The following is a 26,613-nucleotide window of genomic DNA, read 5'->3' on the forward strand; positions in this document are numbered from 1 at the left end:
AACTGTAACTTCTGTCGGTGCTGTGCTTTTGGAAACAGAATTTCCCAGAGGAAACCACCCGAGGGATTAATGAAGTTTTATCTTATCTTATCTTAGGTTTATGAGCCAAAACCCATGAAGTCTTTTATCCCAGTTTCTTTTTTTTTCCTACTAAACTTTCACATTAAAGTGACAAAAAACTGAAACATTTTCATTTAAAATCCCCCAACAGTAATTTAATGGTTGCTGCTAACTTTTGTTGGAGGTCCATCACTATATATCTGCTATAGGAAGTAGCCAGACCTTCCCACAGACACACCAAGACACCTGAATTTGAACGTGTTTTGTTTTTTTTTATTCCAAAATGTTTGGGGTAAAACAAACCGTAAAAGATACAACATAATTAACCAAGCAGAGGGAAATGAACACAATGGAAAGAGAAAAAAAAATCCACATGAACTTCTGTTCTGTTTCTCGTGCAGAGCTCCCAGTGAACTGCTAAGTAGTCAAAATTCTTTCTTCTTCAAACACTGAAATGAGAGTTCAAATGTCCGTACTGATCACCTGCCTCCGGACAAATGTTTGCAAAGAAAACACACAGCTTCTCCTCCTCTGTGGTGCCTGAGCCTTCCCACATATTTCAGTGACATAAATGATTGTAAAACTTAGATGGATCAGGTGTGTGTGTGTGTGTGTGTGTGTGTGTGTGTGTGTGTGTGTGTGTGTGTGTGTGTGTGTGTGTGTGTGTGTGCAGGGTGTAATGCCTTAACATTACAAGTTATCCAAAACGGGTAAATTACAGTAAGGCACTTTGCTAGTCAAACCCAACAGATTCTGAACAAACACTTGAAATGAACTGAACTTTTATTTTACAATCAGCAATTCAGTGCAGCCACCCCGTCATGAAACAATGAGGTGTGTGAATGGGATCTACACAAAATATCATACACTTTGAACTCAGTGTAAATGTGAACAAACGGTGCGCTTACAATCTAAAGGCAGGCTTTTCATTGATACTGAAAGAGCAGGAATGACTTCTGGATTCAAAGCCTAAATTTCAAGCAGGATGAATGTCCAAGTGCTGCCTCCTAGAGCCTAAGAGAAGTCACTGCACATTGAGTTTACAAGCAATATTTGCAATTGCCAGGTAAAACAACAGGATCTGTAACATTTAATGTTTACCAAGGTTCCTTTTTTTCCCAATTATTAAGCTACTTTTAAGTTTTAACGCAAGTATACATGGCTTACAAATACTAAATGTTTATATAAAAAAGGGAAGAAAAAACATGGGGAGAAGTCTGAGGACAGAGCTGTACATGTGGACGGCTGCCGGCTTCAATATTGAGCTCCAAACATTTCAGGTTTTGAAGGGGAATTCTTTACAGCCTGGAAGACCTCTGCAAACATTTCTTACACTCAATGCATCCTTCAGAAAATCCTCTTTAGAGTGATTTCTAAAACCAAAGCAGGTGAAAAAGTCATGAGCAAATTGCATTATTGTCTATCAAAAAGGTTTATAGTGTCAATTCTCTTCAAAGATCTAGTCTGGCAAGGGCCAAACAAATAGGAGACCTATTTCTTAATAGGTTGGAGACCTATTAAGAAACAGCTCCTAGGAAATATGCCACCAACGAAGAAAAAGAAAATTGGCTTTGGGTGGTACATATTCTTTTGGTTGCCAGGATTAGCTTCAAAAAGAAAAAAAGAAAAGAAAGAAAAAGCAAAGAAAAACTGAACTAAGGGAGGATAATCCTACGACTACCAAATTCCAGGCTTTAGCAGAAGGATGCTGGTCTGTGTTGAAGAAAGTAACAATGTGTACAAGCCTGCTGTTTGCTCTTAAGGCCAAAATAGAAGGCGACATTTTGAGGCAAAGCATGTTTTCTTTCTGTTGCTCAGAAGTAGCCCCCTGCATCAAAACTTGTTCAGCATCCCAAAACATGCCTGGCAGGTAGCTTAGAGGAAACAGCACAACAAAAGGAACAGCCCCGTCTGGCCTCACACGGACCACTCGGCTGGACATTCTTCAAGTCTTATGCACGTCTGGATGATGTAAAATCAAACAGTGTCAGGTTGTTTGTATGTTTTTTTCTCATTCTTGTTTTTTCAGTTGTTGTTAAGGGGGATGAAAGAATCTCAGTGCTCTCTTGCTGTCATGGCTGAGACAGTCTTGATGGAAGAGACGACCACCAGGTCTCTTGGGTCAATAAAGCAGCTGTAACAAAGGTCTGGATGTAGCTACAGTGAACTTAAGAGTCTCTGAACATAAATCAACAGTAAGCTTTCACCCCAGACCATTATTGTCTTGAAGAAAACAACAAAAAGAAAAAAGAACCAAAAAACTGAGAAACTAAAAACTGTCCATTTCTTTACTTGACACTTCACTGGTGCAGAAAAGGGGGAAGGAGGAGAAATGAAACAAGGAGAGACGCATCCTGATCAGGATCCAAGAAACTGGAGAAGCTGTCCTTGGTGCTTTCTCCTCTGAAACACTACCAGGGGGGGAAAAAAAACAACAACAAAAAAACGGTGGACATATGATCGGTATCAAGAGGAAAACCACTCTTTGGCAGCAGCCTTTAAACCGACAACTAGTGGTTGACGAGTCCCTGCAGCATCATCATCAGGCGCCGCGCCCTCTTGCTGAGCGGGCTGTGGGGGTCCTGCTGCAGGAAGGCAAAGAGCTTTGGTCTGACCTGGGCCAGCACGGACGACATGTGGTCTCTGGTCAGGGGGTCGCTGTGGTCCAGATTCATTACCGCATCCTCCAGGTAGCTAAAAAGGAGGGAAAGAGAAAGAGGTCAGATAACAATGAACACCTACAGAGGCAATGGCAGGCTCAAGGAAAAGAAAGCGTTTGTGGTCACTTAGTGGAAAAAAATGGGAAAATTAAAAGGTTTGCATATACAACCTGAAACTCCATTCCATCAGCAGTAAGTTATTAACATATAAAAGCACCAGAAGGACAATTTGCACAAATGACAATTTTGGGGCTTTTGAGTAGGGATGCCAAAATCATTTAACATTGAGCGCCACATACAGCCAACCTTGATGTTAAGTGGGCCAGACAAGTGAAAATGCATTTTCTGACAGCGTAAAACATGTTTAACTGCACATTTAATCCCTGAGATATCTTAATATAAGATAAAGTAGTACAATTTAAATGGCACATCTGAGTTTTTCTACATGATTAATGTGTAAAATTACAGAGGGTTCTGGTAGCTCACTACCCAGATTGCCCCATATTTATAAAACAGTTTTTGTTGATTGTTGTTGTAAAACTGAAATTTCTATAGTAGACACTAAAGTAATGACAGTAAAACTTTTCTGTCATTTAATTGTCATCTATTACTTATTTATTTTGGTGTAGTATGCATGGCCATGGGAGAGGTCTTTAGTAGCACGAAAAGCTACAAAACGTGTAAAAACAACAAAAAAAAATGTTAAAAGTCAAAAAAATGTATGCCCTCTTTCACATTTTGTAAAGCTGTCCAGTGGGCCAGATTGGAGTCTTTAATGGGCCACTTCTGGCCCCCGGGCCTTATGTCTGACACCCCTGCTTCAGAGGGAGAGCAAGCCGAGTTCTCATTTTGGTTTCAAAGTTTGAATGTCAAGCCTGTGAACATTGTGCTTTCATCAAACTGCCCAGCAGAAATCAGCCTCACCTGCCTCCTGTCCTCTCGCTCGGGATGCACTACACTTAACTCCTGAATTAATTGTAAGAGTCAGACATCTGGTGGTGAGAGTGTCCAGCTGTACAGTGGAAATGACCATTCATCACCGTGTCCGGAGTGCTACCTGATCCCAGTCTAACATTAGAGCTGTTCCCATGTCGCCAGTTGGTCTCCTGCCAGAGCCCCACAACACACACTGCAGGTCTATCAAATCCCCCTCAGCACTGCCAGCGCACTGTTTAAAGGGGCTTTTAATGTCACTGCACATACCAGCACAGATACCGAATGCCTCTCTGAAAGTTAATGTCTTGCCGAAGTTAATTTGGCTGTAACTGCATTTTGTCAAACACCTCAAAAACACATATTTAATTGTTTTTCACGCTGCCTCAATTGTTCTCGTATCCATTTGTGCAACAGTGTGTACTTCACAGCTGGCTAATGATGCAGCTAAGAGCACAGATTTTGTGGATAATGACACCCTCTGTAGTCCCAACAATCCTAGCTGTGCTTTGGGAATCTTTTATGAGCTTCTTCTGAAATACTTCTAATCACAAGTCCTGAAAACGAAGCCTGAAGACAGCTCTGTGGTATCTTTACCCGGATGTGAACTACGATTTACTGCGCACATACTGTGTACTTAACAGTCTGATTTATTTTTGCTCATGAGTGAAAACTTTCCTTCATAATTAAAGTTAGCCATTAAAGGTAAGAAACAATGGTGTTAACTGCTTATAATCTAGGGTTTTTTTTTTAAATTTAAAATAAAACTCAGAGCTATGATTTTCTCAGTCTTAATAAGGTTTCTATAGTGCACTCTTCTCTGCAGATGGCACACAAAGGTCCACATTAGCAGCTGTAGTGTAAACTGAGAAACAAACAGATGATGTGGACACAGCGCGATGCTGTAAAGGGACTCAGAGACAAAGAGGTTTTCAGGGAGAAATGGGTATGAGAGGACAAGCTCTTCTCAGAAGAGAGGGGCACAGTGAGAGTGCCTTCTGATGTTGGGCTGTCCATGAATATTCTAAATGATAAAAATCACAAAGGGAAAAAAAAAATCAGCTATTTGACTGTAAAAACTATCATTCAGTTGCGAGGAGGGAAAAAAGCAGCACTACTGGGTCCTGTCTTGCTCTGAGCTGCACCAAAAGCTGAGTTTCTACCAAAAAAAAAAAAGTTGCCAGGGGCATTGAAAGAGGATAATCCACCTCTGATACTTTATGCTGTGTGGCACAGCGGGGAAAGCTGCGTCTCTCTCACTGCTTCAGACAAGATACAATACCGCGTGTACAGGGAGAGAGCTGAAGGATTTATCCTACTAAATTTGCAGAATATACAGATATCAGGTGAAAAAGTGAAAGTAAAGTCTGTTAAGTCTTAATAGAATATAATAGAATATAATATATATTCTATTCTTAACCTAATTGATTCACTAATTTTGTGATGTGCAAATATCCAAACCTTTGCCTATAGAAGCAGTTGCTGAATGAGATTTTTGGTCATATCTGCCTTTCATCTTCTTATATGACAAACTGAAACAAGAAAAATCAAAAAGAGGACCAAAAAAAAGTACAAAACTGAACTACATGGGGGGGAAAAAAGATACAAGGACGCAGCAAGAACAGAACAATAGAGTGCATCCAAAAACTGCGATGCTATTCATGGGATCATCGGCGTTCCCAGGATAGCCATGCAGCAGGGCTACAGACGGAGCCGGGTGATGGGGTCAGCACTTTAGCACCGTTTAGCACGTGGGAGATGGGGAGTAATGAACATACAAAACAGATTAGATGGGCAGCAAAAGTTTAGACAAAGACAAGCTTTATTACTGACTGAGGGGAGCATAAGAGCCGGCGTGTGTGGGAGAGAAGACATCGCATGCAATTCAAAAGTTATAATTAAGACGTTATGTGATGACATAAACCTGCACAGTTCACGGGTTTTTGATTAAAATCTATGACGTTTTCCAAAATTACAAGTTATGCCTGCTGTATCACAGGACAGGTCTTACATCAAACTACAATGGTGTGAGACAATAATGAAATTATGATATCCTGCAATGAAGAGTAAGAGTGCTCAAACTGTGCATTGTCTTTAAAGTGGAGACAGCGCATGGATTTTTAGTATTCAAACATCACAGGATTTTTTATTCACTTGTATTTAGTGAATGTCTCCTTTTAGTTAAACTTCATGCTACTTAATGCTTAATCAGAATTTAGACTTAGCATTCCAAAACTGGAGCTACCTCCACACAGCAAGGCCAAGTAATGTTTGGGAGTTATGATAAAAATGTGCATTTAATGTGGTGTGTATATTCCATGCTATTAAAAATGTGTCTATTGTTATTGAGGTTTATATCAATAAGTAAGCTGGATAAATTTTATAACTGATAACTTAAAAAGAAGGGGGTAGGATTAAATAAGTGTTTCCTTGTTCTCACTCCTTTTGGATATGTAAACTAAATCAGATTCAGTGGTGTAGTGTATTTTGCTTTATTTTTATATGCTTTACTATTTTTTCCTAAATGACTATGTATATTATGTACTTGATCAAAATAAATAGGAAAAACAAAGATTTTTTTAAAGGTTTTCGGCGCTACAGATGTTGGAAAAATGCAAGAATAGTAAAACTATATTTAAAGTGCAAATAATGGCACAACATTCCTGAGAATTTATGAATCATATTTAGTCGTCTTTATGTTTAGGAACGAGTGGACTTGAGAACAAGGCTCAGTGCTCCTGATAGAGGTAGCAAACCCAAGGTTAACCTTCAGCTTGAGTTTCCTTCGTCATCATTTTTCAATTACTGGAGGGTAGCTTCACATTAGACGCCTAAATCTAATAAAAATAAACCGGAAGGCACACCTTAAAGTTATATAAGATGCTAGATTTGACATTTTACCTTTCTGATCTGGCCTGAGGTCTTCTTTTTTTTCCCTTTTCTTTTAAGTTTCAGTGATGCCAAAGAGAATTCATGTGGCTAGGTCAGGGGTGGGCAATTCCAGGCCTCGAGGGCCGGTGTCCTGCGGGTTTTAGATCTCACCTTGGGTCAACACACCTGAATCACATGATTAGTTCATTACCAGGACTCTGGAGAACTTCAGGACATGTTGAGGAGCTAATTTAGCCATTTAAATCAGCTGTGTTGGTTCAAGGACACATCTAAAACCTGCAGGGACACCGGCCCTCGAGGCCTGGAGTTGCCCACCCCTGGGCTAGGTGCTGCACCGATTCTTTTTGATGGAGAGATCATTAGTCCAGAAGTTCAACAACTGGTTGAAACTTACATTTGTCCCATTTTTACTTCTGCTTTTCATAACCGGAGACAAAATGCTTCCTTATTCATCTTATGTTACTGTTAATTACAAATAAACATTTATGAATCTGGAAAAATACAGCCTCGATCAGTTGCCAGTTAAATAAAGCTAAATTTGCTGACTGACAATACACAAATCTCTCTGCTACTGAAGCATCTGCCTCCTTCAGAGATACTGTAGTCATGCTGAGCCTGGTCCTGTGTACTGTAGCATGCAGCCCTGAGCACTGCTGAGTTTACCTATTCTTAGGCTGAAAGTGATTACCCTGATATTCCTAATAACCCAGAATAAATAAAGACTCTTAACATGTATTGTGATTGCCAGTTCAGAAAAACAAGAGCAACTAGTGGAAAAAAGTTTGGTATAATACCACCTGCTGTACTTTATATGATCCACCAACCTGTCTGCCCAGAAACAACAGGCCAATGGGGATGCCACAACATCTACCCAGAGACCTTTGTGTCAGACCTGAAACTGAAATGGTAAGTTCTGTTCTGAGCAAGCATGAAAGCAAATCATTTTTTTCAGTGTAGTTTTATTCACTTTCAATTTTTGTTTAATGGTTCAACCTTTGTCATTATGACATGAGTCTAATCCCAAACCCAAACACAGAGAAGACTCACATCCACTAAAATCTGTGAACGGTCATATCTCACTGAACAACTACAGTGTAAGCCCAACTGTGTCTGCTGTCTTCTGGCTTTCTGTGTCTGTTTACATATTACATGCAAATTAATGAAAAAGGATGTGTTCTCTTTGACTCCAGAAAAAAAAGAAAGAAAAGCCTACTGTAAATCTGTACCTAGCTGCCAAAAATGACAACCTTTGTTTGCTCACCTGATTTTGAGCTCAGAGCGAGTTGTGAGGTTGGAAGAAAGCTGCTGGATGAGAGAAAGCAGCACGGGCTGGCTTAGAGGGCAGGGGTGCTGTCCGAACACCTGCTGAGAGTCGATGGTCTCACACACATACAAGACCAAATTCAGATCAGTCGCTGACAGAGCCTGTAGAGTAAACCAAGACGGGGGGTTACCAATTTAACCATTTACTTAAACTTAAATTCGGGTGCAAATATTTATATATCTCTTTCCATACAATAAGCCTCTTAAGGAAAGGTGCACTCCATCAACAAGCAAGTTATTAATGCAGCATTTCAGTGTCAGTCCCATCCTGACTTTGAAAGCTGGATTGAGAATAGGTAACAATGGGCTGATCAATTCAATTCTATGTCGTCTGTGAAGGTTCTCAATCATCCAGGTCATCGTAGTCTGCACCTGGACTTCTTTAAGTTTCAATTCTACGTCATTTTCCGTTTCCAAAACACGAGATCCTCAAAAGTTGTGAGCAAGAGATCTAACATAATATGAAGGAAGCCAACAATCAAGGATGAGCAGTTTGGAGGTACTTTGCACCAGCTACACCAAATGAGATGGCATGACCAAGCTCAGACAAAGCTTTCCATGCTAAAATTTAATATTAATTCCGACCACAAAAACTACTAGATGTGTTTAGAACACAAAATCTTTTAAACATTGCAAGCTTAGACGGGGTAGTTTTTCAGCTTAAAAGTAGAGGGGAAACGTGTTTTACCACAATTCATAGCATTTTCACATACAAAGTCACTTAGGAGTAAATACAAGCATAATGAATGCCTGCAGCACAACTAATGCACTGGTGGGGTTTGCAAGTGGGACTGTGGAGTAGTTGCAGGATAATGGCTTTCTCGGCCCTGGTGGACATACATGCATATGAGAGTTACAGTGAGTTGTATGCAGTTGCCTGCATTAATTAGTAGTTGGAAAACACAGCTCAGCTGCAGAGGAAGCTGCAGTGCAACCTTTAAGCCTGGTTACATCAGTGTGTGCGTGTTACCTGCTGGAAAGCCTGATTGAGTTGGCCCTGCTGGAGGAGCTGCAGGATGTTCGTCTGCTGTGTCTGGTAGTCTAAATGTGCTGTGGGAACTGGTGTGCCGGCCGCCGACCTCATTGCCTGCATGATGCTGGAGGTGACCACTGCCTGCTGCTCCTTCATCGCTAGGCTCACCTCACCTTTGACAATCCGCTGCACATGGCTAAGAATAGACTCCTGCAAGCTGAGCAGGGAAAAGAAGGACAGTTATCCTCCAAGTTGCATGAATCTTAAACAAATACGCTGCGGTCTATTTTTGTGCTTTGGGGAAAATCCTTGCCCTTAACCTACAAGATATTGGCTTAAAAACGGACTCTGCACAGTTTGGCGTTGTCATTTCCTTTTCAAGAGTTTTAGTGGGCCAGCTATTTTCTCTCTGCTCCTGACAATCTATAAACTCTAGAGGCCTTGAAATTAATTGCAGGGGGAACAAGAGACCTGATCGAATTGATGTTCTTACATTAGCCCCAGGATTAAGCTTTGCTTGTTTTTACTCTCCAATCTATTACACACCTGCTCAATATGCAGTAAGTAAAGCCATAGTGGTACATAGGTATTTGCTGGTATGCGTAGCTGAAGTTCAAAATGTCCACTTGGAATGTAAGTCAATGCTGCAAGATCAATAAATGTGAATAACATCACTCAACAACAGGACTGTTTTAAATACTGATTTGCAAGACCATCTTTTTTTTTTAATGCTGTAACTGAAGTAAAAGAATAATCAAGTGTTAAGTGACAAACTAGAAAAGTAAAAGGTAAAGTAAACAGTTTTGGGAAGATTCATTTACTTTTTTTATGTGGGAAAAAAGTTTCGCTTTTCTAGTCACACACGGCTTACACAGTGGTAAACAAGGAACAGCTCAGTTACATACTTTCCCACCATCATCTGGATCTGATGCTGGACTTCAGCCCGGACGTTAGCTGTGATGTTGTTGCCCAGCTGATCAGTGGAGCTCTGGAAGTTGTCGATCATCTGCTGGAGCTGGCCAATCATGGGGTCTCGTGTATCCTGGTCTCTCTGCTTTCTGTTCTTCATATGGGTCTCAAGCTGCTGGATGTCTACAAAGATGAAAGTCAAGAGCAAAATCTCTCATCACGCAAGCAAACACATCTTAAATACTGTCACAACTCTAGCGAGCAACATTTTTCATAATAATATGAAATGAGTCAGTGCAACGTGAAAAGGCTCTCTTACTTGCTTCCACTGGCTCATTTGGCTCATTTTATTTGGAGCTAGTTTGCCGAGATGCAAGTGTTGTGTGCAGATGTGACCCTACATGTGACTGCTAGAATGACTAGTGCGGGAGGATTACAGCATTATGTATCAATAATTATTATACATTTGATGTTATTGCACCACTTTAAACGGGTAACATTTGGGCATTAAAACACTACTGAAGGCAGATAACACAGCAGTGCAGATGTTAGTGCAGCAATCACAAAAAGCGCGTCAATTGCCACTTTCACAGTTACGACAGCCTGGCAACTATTTGAGGCAGACCCACTTTTTTTTTTCCACTTGTAGTTCTCAGAAGCCTCTTTCTGGCATGGAGTAGGTATACTTTCTCAGGATAGGTAGAGATGTTAACATTTGGGAAATATGTTTATTAATATTAGCTTTAAATGGAGGAAAACCATGTGCGAATTCAAGTGAACAGTGAAATACAGAATTTTCTTTTCTTACTGAGTTAACTAGCCACTGGTGAGCTATGAAATCACTTAAGAGTTTCTATTAGCAGTATGAATTGGTGGTGGTGGTGGTGGTGGTGGTGGGGGTGGGGGGGGGGGGGTGGGGGGGGGCTGGAAGGTTATGTAGTTACCTGGGGACCTTACAGCACTTACTTAACAGGTAGTCCCCAGAACTGCTTGGCACCAAAGCAGGTAATATTTACAAAGCAAACCTTGGATTAATTTTAAATTAGAGGAGCGGAACTGCGGCCTCTCTGTCCACATTATTCCAAGAGTGGGCATGAGCGCAATCTCAGAATAAGCAGACTGCTTTTCAGCACATCAGCGGACTGGCTGGGTCTGTAAAGGCATCAGTACAAAAGTTGTCCCTGAGATCTTTCAGTGAGACACTTACTTAATTAGACTTCCACATACAGCTCCTTATTTCAGAGCTAGACACTGAGAACATTCAATATGAAGAAAGCAATAATGCTAAGTATCCAAATAAGGTCATCAGCCATTGTAAGCCATTGGGATGCCTTTAAGAGAGCGTCCAGAAACTTTTAAAGCAACTGTACATCTAATGTTTAAGTGCACCTAGACAACATGTCCTGCAGTGGATCATTACATAGCTTGATATTTGTATGGTGTTTTGTACAAGTTTATCATCGTCCTTCATTTCCTTACATTCTTGTGTGCCTTGTTTGAAGCTGTCGTTGATTTGCTGAAACATGGACTGGCAGCCTCTTTCAAAAACAGGAAGCACAATGCTCTGGAAGGCATCTTTATATGCTGCCTGGATGGGGCCCTGCATCGCCTCTGCTGCTGCTCGACCAATCGCATCCGTTGTGTTCTGGTGAACAAGAGGCAGGGAGAATAGGTTGATGTAGAAAATACACAGTAAATAATCCTAAAAGGCCCATCCTGCATAGCAGTGAGGAAAAAAATACAGACAAGTGGTAAAGTAAGGCAGTCACCTACCTTCGATTTCACCACTTTGCCAACATTGTCCTTCAGGGTGACCTCCACAGCGGTCAGTTTAGCAGCAATTGTGTTGTTCAGCTGGCCTGTCACTGGCTCCAAAGTCTTAGAGATTGCTAGAGAGGGAAAAAGACAGATTAGCAGGAACCCCTCTATAATTAGGCATGTGATCGAGGCTGGAGGCAAAGAAAGACAGGAACATCTCATTCTCGAATACGAGGGCAGGAGAGGCGAGGCAGGAACACATCTCTCAAGAGACTGCTTAATTTTAGTGTCTCAGTCCAACACACCTCAGCTGCCTTTGCTATATTTAACATTACTTATGCCTCAAGATGATCTCAAGCATTAAATAACACAGTAATTTATTGATGTACAACCTGGTGTGCACTTAGAGCTTGGCTTTTTTGTCAGAGCTGGAAAAAACAAAACAAAATGCAGCTTCACAGAAATTGTAGCCTTTGTTAATAACTGCTATATCCATATTTATATTCATCAGTGATTTGTAGTGTTAACCTCATGATATTTGGTTATTAGCAAGGAAAAATATGAGCTATTCTGTTCATAAACCATTTGCTCTTCTTTGATCAAAATGCCAATAGATCAAAAAAGGTGAAAGTAAATAAATTTCAAGTTTATAAGACAAGTAAGCTGAACCACAACATCTGTGCAACTTAGATTATACACACTGCGGAAAAAAAACACCTTAAGTATTATTAAATATACCTACAATAAACATTTGCATATCAATAACAGAAAGACTTGATAAGAGACCCCAGAGGGTGGGTCAGGGGTTTAACTAAGTTTGCAGCATTTGCAGACTGGACATGTTTTAGTACATAAAGATCTTCCTGCTCCTCAACTTACAAACATTAAAATGGCTCAATACCACCATCATCTGGAAAGAGAAGTGACTGATCTAACGATTGCCTGGTGAATCTATTTAGTCTGACTCAGACTGTGTTATCGGTTTTCAATGTTGCTGTTAGAGACAATTGTAGGTCTAAGGAGGTTGGGGGGGGAAAGGGGTCTGGACTTCTTTAATTTCTTGAAGACGCTTCCCTTCTCACCCGAGAAGCTTCTTCAGTTCTAAGAGCAATTGGTGGAGAGTCCCAGATGGACCAATTGCTCTTGCAACTGAAGCTTCTCAGATGCGAAGTTAAACATCTTCAAAAAACTTAAGAAAATCCAGATGATTTTCCTTCTAAGCTCCTTAGACTACAATGACCTGGATGTCTAAGAACCTTCACAGACATAATTGTAGGTATACAACAATAATTAACATCCCATTTGAACAGACATCTGAAACTTAAAAGTAAACATCTGTACAATTTAAAAGAAATGAAAACCATTTAAAAAAAAAAAAAAATCATGAGAAACACCTTAAAAATGTGTTATCAATACAATTTTTTTCCTCATCACTAGATATCAAAGAGATCTCCCCCATACATATGAACAGGAAACGTTTGATGTATTTATTTCCTTTATGTGACCTTTTTAAATGTGTGAATCTCAGTGATGCTTAGCAGTGAATGGCACCCATCATGCTCTGGGAGTGTGTTTTCTTACTTTGTGGGACTGTTTTCTTCATTTCGTCCCGAAGCACTTTGTCCATTCTGTTGGTCAGAGCTGAGCTGAGGGCATGGCTGAGATGCTGGCTGAGTTGTTCCTGAAGCTGCTGATGATGATTCTGACTCTCTGCCAGAACTCGCTCAAGTCTGCGGTCTGAGGTGAAGACAGGTCAAGGCTCACAAGAATATGATTGTAACCGGCTCATTGCTAAAAATGCAAGCATCCTGTAATGATAACGATTTCAAAGATGTGGCTAAAAGACATTTAAATCTTTGCACAGTCACAGCTGTTCACTGAGCCTTTGGTATAAAATTTTTCTCAAAACATTTCTTTTGGAAACATAATTAAAAAAAACAAAACAAAAAAAACAATCATGAGTGAGTGAGAGATTACTGAAGGATACGTTCTTGCTCCTGGTGATTTGTCAGGACATGTTCCACCTGAGCCATAATGGAGCTCTGCATGGTTTCAATCTGTCCCCGCAGTTCAGTTAACTCCCTCTGCTGGCTACGCAACAGCATCATCAACTCATCCTGTACTTCTGCATTAAACTTTTAAAGATGAGGAGAAAAGCTGAATTAAAATAATCCAAGAATGAGAAACCAAAGAGCTGCTGAAACAAACAACACGTTATCAAATAGTAATAATTTACAAGACATTATCAGTAAAAATCAACTCTCTAAAATTAAAAATAAAATAAAATAATGCACTTACTGCACATAAAGGCATGACACATCTAACCAACATAAAAAAGGGAATTTTTCTTTTAGGAATTTACCTGACCAGAATCCATTTGCCTGGACTGTGATGACTCACTGTAAAGACGAGAAATAATGTTTAACTAAGTACTCAATGCTACTTATAGCACACTTAATACTACATTAATGCATAAAAATCAATTTGTTTCATTTACCTAAACTAATTATTTTCTGACGTTTATTAGTTTTAAGAACTTTATTATAAAATAATATTTGGCTTAAATTAAATGCAAAAATGCTAAAGAAGACAAATAACTCAATCCTGCTACTTGATGTAGACATGAAAAAAAAGCATCAGTCTACCTGTAATTCAGTGTGAGTAATCACTTTCTTTTGCTAGTCAACACCCTATAAAATGCTCAAATGGTCAAGTCTAGACCAGTGTAGACGCAAGCCATGCAGGAAAAAAAAAGGGTACACTTTGCAGCTAAACGAACGGGCGTGGTGTGTAGCTGCCAAAAGTTTGATCTGTTGTCCCCCATACCACATTTTGACTGGCTCTGGTTTACCAATTCAACATTTGAGTCCCTCACTAAAAAGTGTGGCCTAAAGAAATGTGCTGATCTATGAAAACATCCCTACCAAAACCCCAAAATGAATGTAAGTCATAACTCAATTAACAGTAACAGCTTTAATAGTTTCTGGGATAAAAAAGGGAATACACACACTACACGATCATGTCTACAAATTTTAGTAGTCCACTGAATCTTACTATGTTTACTTAAGTGAGGGAGTTAGATAAACTGTATTCAAAAATTTTCTGGCTCTCCTGTGACATATGTGACGCAGATGTAAATATGTGTGCGTGTGAAATTTAGCTTTAAACCCTGTTGATCTGTGCTCTGAATCTGTACAGATTTTAAGATATATGGAGATTATTTTTAGATTAATGCTTCCAAACTGATGATTCTGTTAAAGCCATTAGCTGACTACAGATGTGTGAAAGGTGTTCATAGTGAGACTAAACCCATTAGTCCTCTGATTTGATGCTGGGACGATTGAGCCATTTCCTATTTCCATATATACCTCATGAAGGTCGAACAAAGTGTTTTAATTTCACCAAACTATGATCGAAAATGAAGATAGTTTGCAGAGGCGCCATCTAATTACTTACTAATCTAAGGGTTCTCTTCGCTGTCGTCCTTTTTATTAGTTTCTGAAAACAGCAACATCTTGATGCTCAAAGTATAAACAAACCTGTCGTCTTTCTTGATCTTTCTCTTTGGCTTTGGCGATCCTCGTGGTGAGGTTTTCCAATCATTCACCGGTAGTCTATGCGAAGATCGCGAACCACAGTTTCCAGAGGATGACGCCAGACTGGCCACCTCATCATCAGGGTCACTGAGTCACACACAACACAGAAATGTAGACAGTAAGTCAGCTGCTGTAGCCTCTAAAGCAGAGTTTAGACCACATGTTGTGGAATCAGCTGAAAAAAAGTCAATAAAATCAAACCATTGCTGCGCCTTGAATTTGCAGCGCTTTATCATGAGTTTGTTGCTCATGATAAAGTCCATTCTATTGCCTGTTTCATGTGCATAAACAAATAGATGGTGGGTTAATGTATGTTACCTCTGCTCGGCTCCAGCGTCCTGACTGTCATTCTGTGGCAGGTGATATGAGCGTCGATGGTAAGGTGAGCTCAAGTGTCTGTCCTGTGACTCCTCTCTTGAACTGCAGCAGGCATATGAGACAAACACACCAATACTTAAATTAAAAAATAAATAAATAAATAAATAAATAAAAATCTTCACAATGCCGTTTTCATTGCAACATAGCATGACAACCTGATGTGTACGTGAACAAAAACCAGCTGAATGTTTTATACACAGAGAAATCAAAACAGGCTTGTGAAATGTTTCACACAGGATGGGGGTTCAAGTATTTATATGTTAGATTACACACCAGTCAACAAGTCCGTTGTCCCTGAGACTGTTCCTGGTTTCTCTGGTGATATCTGGGGCAGCTGGCCAAGGAGTGTGGCTAACGTTGCCATCTGAGGACCCTCCTCCTATCACAGGATTTTCCTGTGATAGCGCATTCTCAAGCAGAGATGGTGTGTGACTCAGTCTGGACTCAGACTCTGCTGCCCCACCCACAGGCCCTTCTGCACCTCCAAGTTCAAGGGCCAACAAGCTGTAACAAAATATATATTGGCTTATGTAATTTAGAGAGCATTTCTGGTCTGGTAAAATAAAATAAAGTAAATATAAAGACAACACAAATGTACATACATTTAAACAAGAAAGTGAAATGAAACTGCAGAATCAGAATCAACAGTAATTAAAGCTGCAAGCAGCGTTATGAGGGCCCTCGCACCCCCCGCACATCGAGCCACGCCCAACACCTACAACCAGCACGTCCGATCTGATGTCACATTGATGGAATTCATGCATTTAACCACCAGCTAACAATTCATCTCATTCAATCATGATTATAGTCTTCCCACTAGGTGGCGCTCTAACCATTAATGACAAATGGCATAACAAACATTTCCGAGCTCGAGTCTCATCACGCCTATGACCTTTGGGAGAGACTGGACATTGTGTTTTGGAGTGACAGCAGATTACTGCTTTTTGGCGAGTGATTGAAACTCCACGTGCCGCCATGACCACCCCGTTTCCCTGAACGTAAAAAGCTTCGCAATTTAACATCACAAAGGTCTTTAGATGCCACGCACTGGAGATCGGGTCAATCTGATGAAATCCCTTGGAGGAGTTCGTCAAAGTACGGTGCCTGAAAAGAGGGGAAAATGTCGCCAAAATTACACATTAATTTTAAAATGGCTGACTTCCTGTTGGATTTGGGATATTGCTCCAAGAGACTTTTTTGTACATCTTGATTTCTCCTATAAGCTTACCAGGTTTCAGACTCATACATAAAACACAGAGCAGGGGCTGATGATTTGAAATTTTGTAGGGGGCGCTGTTGAGCCATTTTGCGCTATTCAATGAAAATGATCACATAACAACAAAGCCTTTAGCACATTGGAGGTGTGCGCCAAATTTCAAGACTTTTTAAACTTTCCTAGCTCCTCAAAAGCCACTTCATTTTTCATGGTGAACTGCGTTGCCACCAGGGTGCACCATTAAGTTTAAACTCACAATTTTCGCACTGAGGCATCATGAAGGACTGATGGTGATATTCACCGCTTTTGAGGTGGCCACGATGAACCTGTGAAAATCAGTACAGCAAAATGAAAGCCATGACATTTCCTGTTCCCACTAGGTGGCGCTCTGCTTACTCCTGACAATGGGCACATCAATCTGTTCAGGGCGGGTCTGACATCATACCCGTAAAGTCTGGTACTGATCAGACTGGATTTCATTGATTTATACTAATTTGTTTCTTCATGGCGAGACATCAATATTCGCCATGCTGCTGGGGTCACACCCTTTTGCGAAAAGTCACAGTTTTCACTGTAACACAAGACCAACTCCTTAAGGCTTTCCTGGAGAAATTTGAGGCTGCAGATGTCACCTATCACTATACTGTACCCCAAAGTGTAAAACATGGCATTTCCTGTTCCCACTAGGTGGCCCTGATGTCAAATATGGCAGTTGAAATGTGTTCAGGGCTGGAGCCTTATCATATGTGTGCTCTTTGGTCCAGATCGGACAATGTATGACAGAATGAGAGGCAATAAGATTTTCATGGCGAGTCATCGAAATTAGCCGTGGTGCCACGGCCTCACCGTATTGTGAAAACTCAAAAGCTCCGCAATTTAACATGGCCCAGGTGTGTAGTTGGCACTGTCCAAAGATGAAGTTTATAGGACCAAATCCCAAGGAGGAGTTTGCGAAAGTACAAGGCATGGAAACGGTAAAATCAGAGCCAAAATTTGACCTTCAATCCAAAATGCCAGATTTCCTGTTGGGTTTAGGACATTGCCATAATAGACTTTTTTGTTCGACCGTTAACGTTATATAAGTGTACCGACTTTCAAACATGTAGGTCATACCCATACCAGGGGCTCGCGTTTTTCATTTTTCTAGGTGGCACTACTGAGCTAATTTTTCCTGGCAATGTCTGAGAACATTAAAATACGTAAATTTTCACCAGACCTGACGCGTGTGCAAAATTTCATGAGTTTTTGAGCATGTTTAGGCCCTCAAAAGGCCGATTCATTTGCCGAAATAATAATAATAATAATAATAATAATAATAAACAGAGCAGATACAATAGGGCCTTCGCACTCTCAGTGCTCAGGCCCTAATTATGGTTATGTAAGGTTATGGTTATGGAATAAGCAAGCTGTCAAACTGGTGACATGTACAATGCTTGCACATTACAAACACATTACCATTTACCATATCGCTTGCACAGTCATTTTAACTTTGACATCATTACCATTGAAACAAAAAGGCAGAGCTGAGGTTGCGTTGCACAAATGATAACACTTAAGTGGATTCAAAATAGTTTTAAATGTTTCCACAACTTTTTGTTGTCTCTGTAGCATTACAACATCCACACAGCTCTGACTCCACTGACATATAACCAAAGCTAATCTAACATTACGCACATTAGCCAATCAATGTCCTAACTAAAACATTTCTTATAGTATAATAAATGCCATCAAAAAAAAAAAAAAAAGCAGGGTTGCACAGATGCAGGCAGTGCAGAAACATCCCCCTGCAGCCAACGACAGAACATTTAGCATCTGCTGCAGGGAGTTATCAAGAGCGGCCCTAGTGAGGAAATAGAACTGGTCGGGGGCTGCTTATATCTGAATTTGATGTCACAAATGGCTGCAAACATGAGTGGCTCATTCAGAGAAATTGTAGGATTCATGTGGAAAAGAAAATATACAAGGAGATTGTCTTTTCTCACACCCTGTGCTCAAAAACGGTGAGGAAGATGGTTTTACATAATGTGCTACTACCCTAATCAAATGGAGTAGTAAACATAAAAGTGTCAAACTTTAGTTTAAGTCAATCTCAACACTATAATTTCTGCATGCTTTTTAATACTCCTAATCACTTTTTAATTTACATACCCGCTGTTGTTGGCTGAGCGTGGTGAGGTTAACAAGTGCAGTGCAGAGGCGGCAGAGGCCATGCTGTCTGTCTGGAGGGCAGAAAGAGGTAAGGGATCCAAGCTGGACACTAGTCCACGCTGAAGCTGCAGGGTCTGAGAGGCGATCTCTGGCATGTCCTGGGACATGGCTGTGGATGCTGAGGAGATGACGTCAGGGGAGCGGGCTCTAGTTGGAGATGCCAAAGGTGGCAGGAGTGGAGGATCTAGAACCTGAGAGCTGTCGAGTACCAGAGGACCACTAGGGGTTGCCAAAGCCTGGATATGAAGAATAAGAGTTTATTAAAATAAGTCATGTCATGAAGAGAGGGGCAAGGTTGGTTGAAGAAGGAGAGTGGTTTAGATCATACCTGGAGGCTCTCGAGTCCGGGCAGTAGCACAGTGGAAGCAGCTCTTGGGCTGCTGGTGGAGGCAGAGAGTGCCAGCCCAGTACTGCTGTTGTCAGCCCTGTTAGGACTCTGACTTGCATCCTCCATAGCTCTGAAAAACAAGCATACATATTCCCAAATGTAACCAAAACCAAAACAGTGGGGAATTATTTGTATTCAGCTGTTAGAGATAAATGGAGTCTTTAAAGTAAACAAAAGATAACAGAGGCTTATTTTTATAGTTAACAACTGGAGATTGAGGAAAAACAACCCAAAATCATTTGTCTTCATCCCTGTCTTATTTGAAATAAGTACAAATCTAAAAACTCCACATCCTGGTAAACATAATCTGTAAGAACAGCATTCACCAACCCAAACTGCATGTTATAAGGACACAGATGATAAAATATCATTTGTGATATCATCTTCACACTTTCATATACTAACATTTTCAGTTTTCAAATGAATATATAGAGAATTCTTAATTCCATACCTGTTCGTTGAGTCAGAGTTGCTGCTTATAGCTGTCACAATGGTCAGACTGCTGGCACTGCTCCCCGGAGATGCTGGTACCTGAAAGGATGACAAAAAGATGATCTACAGGCAGCAAATATGATAGAAGGTTTGGATAATCACTGTTCAGTGTTTATAAATCGGTTTAACTGAAGCACATCGCAGATAAGTGGGGTGTTTCACATCTCTACCCTGTTCGCAATGATTATATTTATCCAATATTTTATTGACTTTATTCAACTGGGACTGTGGAAGGCTGGGAGACGGTGGAGGGGTGTCCCTTGACTGGGTAACTGGTCCATCAAGGGGCTAACACAGTCTAACATTCAAACCTACAGCTAATTTGGACTCACCAGTTAACCCAACATCCATATCTTGAGACTATGGAAGAAAACCAGAGCATCCATAAAAGCAAAGAGCTAATAAGGAACAATTTGTTCTTTTGTATGTTATCAGCTTTTCTTTCAGTGCATAACTGCTCCTATTTAGTTTGCACTAGTGTGTATTAACAGGGTGTTGAGTGCTGTTGCCAGCTATAAACCAATATGTGGGCGAAGGTGCTATTCACCGTGTGACAAATCAAAAGAAGACACATGGTGTTCATTTGCTGAAGCTGTAACGGTTTTGGTCGTTCTGTAAACTTCAGAAATTTTTTAGACTCATCAATTTTCTTCTCATCAATCTACACAGAATATTCATAAAGTAAAGCAAATGTAATACTTAAATAAACATTTTTTTGTATCTTGTGGAGTATTAGGTCTAGTTAGATGAGGTAAAAAGAATGGAAAAGGTTTGAAAACTTTCTGACTACAGCGTAAGGATAAGTTCATACTGAAGTGCTCGGTGTCATGAAGGCATCAGGAGTCATCAGCTTGGGCATCACTCCGCTGCCGGTGCCCGAATTTGACAGGAAGTCTGAGGGAGCAGGAAGTGATGGGATCTTCCTTAGATCAGTCTGTGAGCCACTTCCTGAATCCTTGTCAGAGCTTTGATCAGTGAGATGGTCTGAAAACCCAGCTGGAGACATAAAAAGTGAAATTACTTCCATTTTGTGGCAGAATTTGATCTAAAATAAATAATTTTTAAATGATGTATAAGCAGATATAAATAAATTTGATTTCAAAACTAAAGTAAATTATTTATGAGAGAAGACTAGAGGTGGACCAAATGTGGAGTAATCATACAAGTTGCCTTATTTTCATTGAATTCGTCCCTCTCAGCATAAATACTAAATCCTGTCAGTTAAAGAAACTGCTATCTTACCCAGACCATCCTGAGAATCTGAATGAGGAAGGAAGGCCGCAGAGTTGGAACCTGCATTGGGCTGAAACCAAATCTGAACATCCTGCAAACTCCTGCAAACATATAAATGTAGAGACATTAAACAAAATTACTAATAATTACTGATACTGCCATACAAGATCTGTCATGTGTAAAACAAGCAGCAAGCTGCCTCTGCATTGACGACTATAGTATCTTTACTCCAAATAGAAAATAGCACACTTGTCAGTCTTTCGTCTGGGTTGACTGCTTTCAGAGGGTGGATGGGTACAGAGAGACGTGGTGTACAGCACTGTTTTAACAAAGAACAATTACATGCTATATGTCCTGTCCTTCTACAGAAGCTTTCCTGTACAGTAGATTTTTCCACAGCACCCACCCAGTGTTGGAAAAAAATGTCAGCTCCAACACAAGAGACTGACACTAGTCACCAAGTACACAATAAGTGTGCACATCTGCAAGCAATTCCATGGAAGTATACGGAACTTGCTGAGTGGATGAAAGGCTCCTTTACAGAAGAAATCCAATAAACTTGGCTGACAGTAGAATTATGAATATGTTAAACTGAGCATGGTTGCCCATTCTATTCTATTTTCAAGAAAAAAATATTACAACACAAAACAATATTAGTGAGTCCTATAAGAAAGTTAATCACTGGTGTGTACTAGGGAAAAAAGCACATTTTGGTCATTCAGTGTGCATCATCACTGACCGCCTGTAAACCAAGATGTCCTTTGGAAACTGTTAAAGCGTTAAGTTAAAGTGACACAATCTTAACACTTTTCACAAAAAAAAAAAAAAGGAAGAAAACTCACTTGGTGTGGACACAGTAGAGTTTAATCTGGATTCCAGATTTGGACTCTGTGGGTCCTTGAGGGCCCTCTGGAAAAGATACACATGAAAAACATGTGGCATTAATGAGGAACAAACATTTAATTTCAACTTTGAAGATGGCTTAAAGCAAAAAAAACAATTCCAATGTGTGTGTGCACATGTCTATGCACATGCATGTGTCTATGTACCTGTTGTCATGCTTTCACTCTCCTCCTCAGCAGGAAGGACCTCAGTGTGCCGCAATCGACACTGGGTAACATCACGTACCCCAAAGCTGAGCACAGGGTGGGTCAGCAGGAACTCTGACACTGCTGTGAAATTTGCCTTTCCTTTCTCCAAGTCCTGTCGCAGCTCCATCACATATAAAACCTGCAACATCAGCCAAGTATGAAACTAAGCTTAGGAGGAAGTGGTAACATAGGTAGCCAAGAAAGTGGCATTGTTCAGGGACTTTCACAAACAGAGCAGGTTTCCTTGTACACTTGATGCGTGGTCTTTGATCAGTGTGTCTAGAAAGGTAGTTAATTCAGGATTTGTATCTTTTGTATTGATGAAGTGTGCCAATTAATTTACATGAAGTAATAGAAAAGTGAGCACTTTAAAAAGAGGGTTGCACAATATGATTTCTCACAATGATTACTTGCTTAAAACCTATTTTAAAACATTTGTGCTAACCTTCCTTTGCACATCAGTGAGGATCAGATACTCAGCAGCGAGGTCCAGGCTGGCCTTGAGGCTTGGCAGAGTCGATGAGTTTAATGGATCAGGGGAGAACCTTTAAGAGAAAAGTACTGTGAAATTAGTATCTTTGTATGTTGTCCTTAAACAAATGGTTTCAGCTAAAATATCAACAACAGTCATCACCAAATGTCTTCAGTACGAGAATAATTTTACTTTGGGACTAGTCTGAAAACCCCTTTTGTGGGCCTTCCTGGCAGACATTTTTTTTGCTTTTACAGAGCATTACTGTTAGACCAGGTTTGTACACCAAGGCCAACCAGCCAGTTACTGGTTTGGAATAATGTTTCCTTAAGGACGTGAGCTTTTTTTGACCATGTCCTGATTTCTTTAAGGTGTACTGGAGGTGTGCTGAGGTACTGAGGGTGCTAGCAGAAAAAAAAAAAAGAACTCACAGCTGTTCATGTTACATTTACTAACTATTCTTATACAAGCCTTCTGCCATCCCATGCTACATTTATAATAACGGTTGAGAAAAATATAAAATGACTAAAAAATAATTTGTGCTTTCAGCGTTCATTTTGTTAAAATGACGTTAACGCCATAACTGCATTAACGCGGCAAATCTCCGTTAGTGAGTTAATGCGGCTCCCCCCGTGCGAGGGGGTGCATGGCACTAACGCGTTAACGAGCTAACATTAACATCATTTTAACAAAATTAACGCTGGCAACACTTAACAATATATTTCAAATAATAGACACCTGATGGTTTGTAAACAGGTCCAGGAAACAGTGCACCACATCTTCAACTCCTGGTTTTGGTCAGCTCCAGTTATCAGAAATCGCCAGAAAGGAACCCTGTAATAAAAAGTAAAAGTGGACAAAATTGGCAATGAGAAGAAGAAAGAGATAGAGATGCACTTGAATAAAAACCCACTAAGACAGCCTGTGATAAATTTGGTCTTTGAGTTTGTGTGTGCAGACTCACTCGGGATCCTGCCTCTTGTGGTTGTCACAGAAAAGAAGACAGGAGAGAGGACGTCCTCCATGAGGCCGCAATTCATGAAGACATCTATTTTTAAGGAAAAATGCAAAAGTGAATAAAGGGCAGAAGTGGGAAAACCACATAGAAGAAAAGGAAAAACCAAAGTTGTAAACCATTTAAGAATTAATTAATTGGTTTGCTTACCTGGGTTTGTCTTGCCCGCCTTCTATGTATATCTGCCAGAACTTGATGTATCCATCATGGCTGGCTGTGGCTAACACGGTTCCATCTGGAGAGAGTGCGCCTTCACTGACTCTCTGGACAAACCAAAATTAAACAATGTTCATAGTCAATAATGCAATTCTCAGGAAACGTGAGACCTTAAGTACATTAGTTCCAGACATTTTGTTGTACAAACCAAGACAATGAAATGTGTCATGTTTATTTCAAAGTTTTTCATATGAAAATGCCACCTGGGTATGCCCCTTGACTGCGATGAGGCCCTCCTTTACTTCTGTGGCATCAACAGGCCAGCTGCTGTTGTTGGCTCTCAAGGCCTCCAGATCCCATACCTCGGCCTAGAAAAGGGGAAACAGTAAAATTAGAGATGAAACATTTCTGCTTTTTCTGCAAGTGTTTTGTGTTTTAGCTGAGACACAGGATTGTATTGCTCTGTCAGCTAAAAATCAGTGAATGAACAACGACATCATTATTCCTCTGTGAGCAACATCACACTACTTTTTAATGTATGTAAATCTATATATATTTATCAAATTTATAACAATGTCCTAGTGTAGACAACTAAGTACTCAAAGTTTTATTCTATTTCAAATTTCATTGGCTTTTCATCCAGTTCAGACAAACATATGTGTCAAACATTTATACCCTGTCTTCATGTAGAAGAGCCAAAGTTTGACTGGCATCATCCTGGTTCTCCTCATTGTCATCCTGGATGAATGGACACCAGATGAGGCGACGATGGGAATTCAGTGGAGTGTTTTCTGGCCGTCGGATATGAACTACTATCTGATCGCTATATAAAACATGGGTTAAGGAAAATGGGAGAATAGTTTTGGAATTCCTTCTGTAACTGTGACAAAAGCAGAGGTGAAGATCAGTGTAATCTTTAACTTGCTAGTTTAGAAGCAAACAGAGGTAACTAAGTAGTGAAGATACAGCCTTCATTGGCAGTATCCACACACACACAGACACACACACGCGTTCAGTTTCTCCTACATTCAGGATACAGTATCTTGTTGGCAGTGTAGGTGAGCTGCCAGACCATCAGGTTGCCCGCTTCATCTACACAACCTAACAGAGATGAATCAAGGTGGGCGAAAGCCAGATCTGTGACGGCCCCGGTGAATCCCTTCAGTAAGGAACGCTCACCAAACTCCAAACTGAGGACACGAACCATAGCATGGTTGTTGGCTCCTGAGGGGAAAAAATGCCCAAAGATAAACCAAGGAGCCTTTGTTATTATAGCATTGAATACACAGCAAATCCATTGAACAATGTTGTAAACAACCATAGTATAAATAAAAGTTTAATAAGTGGTATGAGCAACATTTTCAGCCCTTTAAAGTAATGGACTACAATGCATAGTAATTCTGGTGGAACATATGAAACTGAACATCTCAACTGAGCCTTGAGATCAGACCGTTCATAGTTTCCCATTATGCACTTACAGAACGTAACTGCCTTTATGCAGCAACATGAATTATCAAAGAGCTGAAACAAAATTTATTTTTTAAAAAATGACACAGAAAAGGACAAGAATTGTTTTTTCTGCACAGCAAAGGACATCCTTAGATCTGTCAGACCAGGGAGGGGAAAAAAATCCATCTTCAGTCTTTATGCTGTGAAAAATTTCTAAATTGTATGTGCACACCACTCCCAGAAAAACCAAGAGTATATTGGGAAGCAAAAAGAAAAACATGCAAGAAACAACATCGGGGATCAGCAACAGAGATCAATTACTTTAACCAGACCACAACCAGATCACTATCAAGAAGTGTGGGTACAGGGGAGACTGATGCTGAGGAAACCATTTATAAGGACAAACAATTTGGCAGCTAAAATTAAATTTTAAAATGAACACGCACAGAAGGATTTTTGGAGATTTCGAGTGCATACTCCTTCATAGTACACCTTTACGCCTTCATAGGAATAAAGGTAGAAGGTCTGTTCAGTCAAACCAGACAGAATATCAGATTGCTCTGAAAGTAAAGTTTGATATTCTGTCTGAAGTACAGTCTGAAGTATACAGAAGGATTTTGAATGCAAACTTATAAAGAAATCACACGAAATGTTCAACCTCCAACCAAAGAATATCTTGTGAAGACTTCACAGAGCGCTTCAATTCATTGCTTCAAAATGAGCTTGGATACTAAATTAAAAGCTCTGCAACCTGGAACAAAGAAGAAACCTGTGTGTGTGTGTAATATATACATTATTATTATTCATTTTGTTTTTTTTGTTGTTGTTTTTTTTTTGGGGGGGGGGGACTGTGCATGCAGTGCTTTAAATTGGGACTGTATTCTAAAGCCACATACAATAATGTTATATCCTAAATGTCTGTGGTAGAAGCTCGTGTTGGATTATTATACCTCTCTTAAGTTTAAAGATCATTATGATTATGATGATTAACTTTTAGGAGCTGAAGCCACTCAAAAACACTGTACCTCTGATGGCGTAGGCCAGGAAGGCATTGGACACAGCTATCAGTCTGCCGTAATAATACTTGTGCTCCCAGTCGTACTTAGCAACAGGCTGAATCTTCACCTGAAAGAATCACAAAAAAAACATTGAAAACAGATGAGTAACCTCTGAACAAAGTTAATAAGGAATTAAAAACTGACAAGGCAAAGAACCTCAAAAGCTGAAGAAAGTCTAAATGATGCTTTAGATGATCTGTGTTTTTATAACTGTACAATTCCATTTTCCATCATATCATTTTCTCAAATTATGTGAAAACCATATCATTTGATAATGATATGACATTTTATGAAATGTTATAAAAAGAGAATAGGAGACTATAGTGCTCATAAAAATTAGTTCAGATATCTTT

General features: G+C 40.0%; 1 protein-coding gene across 1 annotated transcript in view; it reads right to left on the reverse strand.

Moving 5' to 3' along the window:
* Positions 1 to 311: 311 nt before the first annotated feature.
* The window catches only part of edc4 (enhancer of mRNA decapping 4), a 28,699-nt gene continuing 2,397 nt past the window's right edge, over positions 312 to 26,613 (reverse strand). Inside the window, exons 4-30 of the mRNA XM_084936237.1 lie at positions 26,228 to 26,327; positions 24,791 to 24,977; positions 24,429 to 24,576; positions 24,017 to 24,121; positions 23,748 to 23,860; positions 23,547 to 23,630; positions 23,321 to 23,416; positions 22,556 to 22,655; positions 22,069 to 22,249; positions 21,862 to 21,928; positions 21,029 to 21,120; positions 20,598 to 20,782; positions 19,746 to 19,825; positions 19,235 to 19,364; positions 18,847 to 19,142; positions 15,756 to 15,986; positions 15,423 to 15,524; positions 15,048 to 15,191; positions 13,871 to 13,907; positions 13,496 to 13,643; positions 13,090 to 13,245; positions 11,524 to 11,639; positions 11,230 to 11,395; positions 9,747 to 9,933; positions 8,839 to 9,058; positions 7,807 to 7,970; positions 312 to 2,754 (exon numbers count right to left, since the gene is read on the reverse strand). Coding sequence (XP_084792363.1) covers positions 2,571 to 2,754; positions 7,807 to 7,970; positions 8,839 to 9,058; positions 9,747 to 9,933; positions 11,230 to 11,395; positions 11,524 to 11,639; positions 13,090 to 13,245; positions 13,496 to 13,643; positions 13,871 to 13,907; positions 15,048 to 15,191; positions 15,423 to 15,524; positions 15,756 to 15,986; positions 18,847 to 19,142; positions 19,235 to 19,364; positions 19,746 to 19,825; positions 20,598 to 20,782; positions 21,029 to 21,120; positions 21,862 to 21,928; positions 22,069 to 22,249; positions 22,556 to 22,655; positions 23,321 to 23,416; positions 23,547 to 23,630; positions 23,748 to 23,860; positions 24,017 to 24,121; positions 24,429 to 24,576; positions 24,791 to 24,977; positions 26,228 to 26,327 — 3,819 coding nt within the window. The 3' untranslated portion in view covers positions 312 to 2,570. The remainder of the gene's footprint in view (positions 2,755 to 7,806; positions 7,971 to 8,838; positions 9,059 to 9,746; positions 9,934 to 11,229; positions 11,396 to 11,523; positions 11,640 to 13,089; positions 13,246 to 13,495; positions 13,644 to 13,870; positions 13,908 to 15,047; positions 15,192 to 15,422; positions 15,525 to 15,755; positions 15,987 to 18,846; positions 19,143 to 19,234; positions 19,365 to 19,745; positions 19,826 to 20,597; positions 20,783 to 21,028; positions 21,121 to 21,861; positions 21,929 to 22,068; positions 22,250 to 22,555; positions 22,656 to 23,320; positions 23,417 to 23,546; positions 23,631 to 23,747; positions 23,861 to 24,016; positions 24,122 to 24,428; positions 24,577 to 24,790; positions 24,978 to 26,227; positions 26,328 to 26,613) is intronic.

The sequence above is a fragment of the Perissodus microlepis genome, chromosome 7 (genome assembly GCF_051167445.1).
Source record: "Perissodus microlepis isolate ML-2025 ecotype Zambia chromosome 7, ASM5116744v1, whole genome shotgun sequence".
Lineage (NCBI taxonomy): Eukaryota > Metazoa > Chordata > Actinopteri > Cichliformes > Cichlidae > Perissodus > Perissodus microlepis.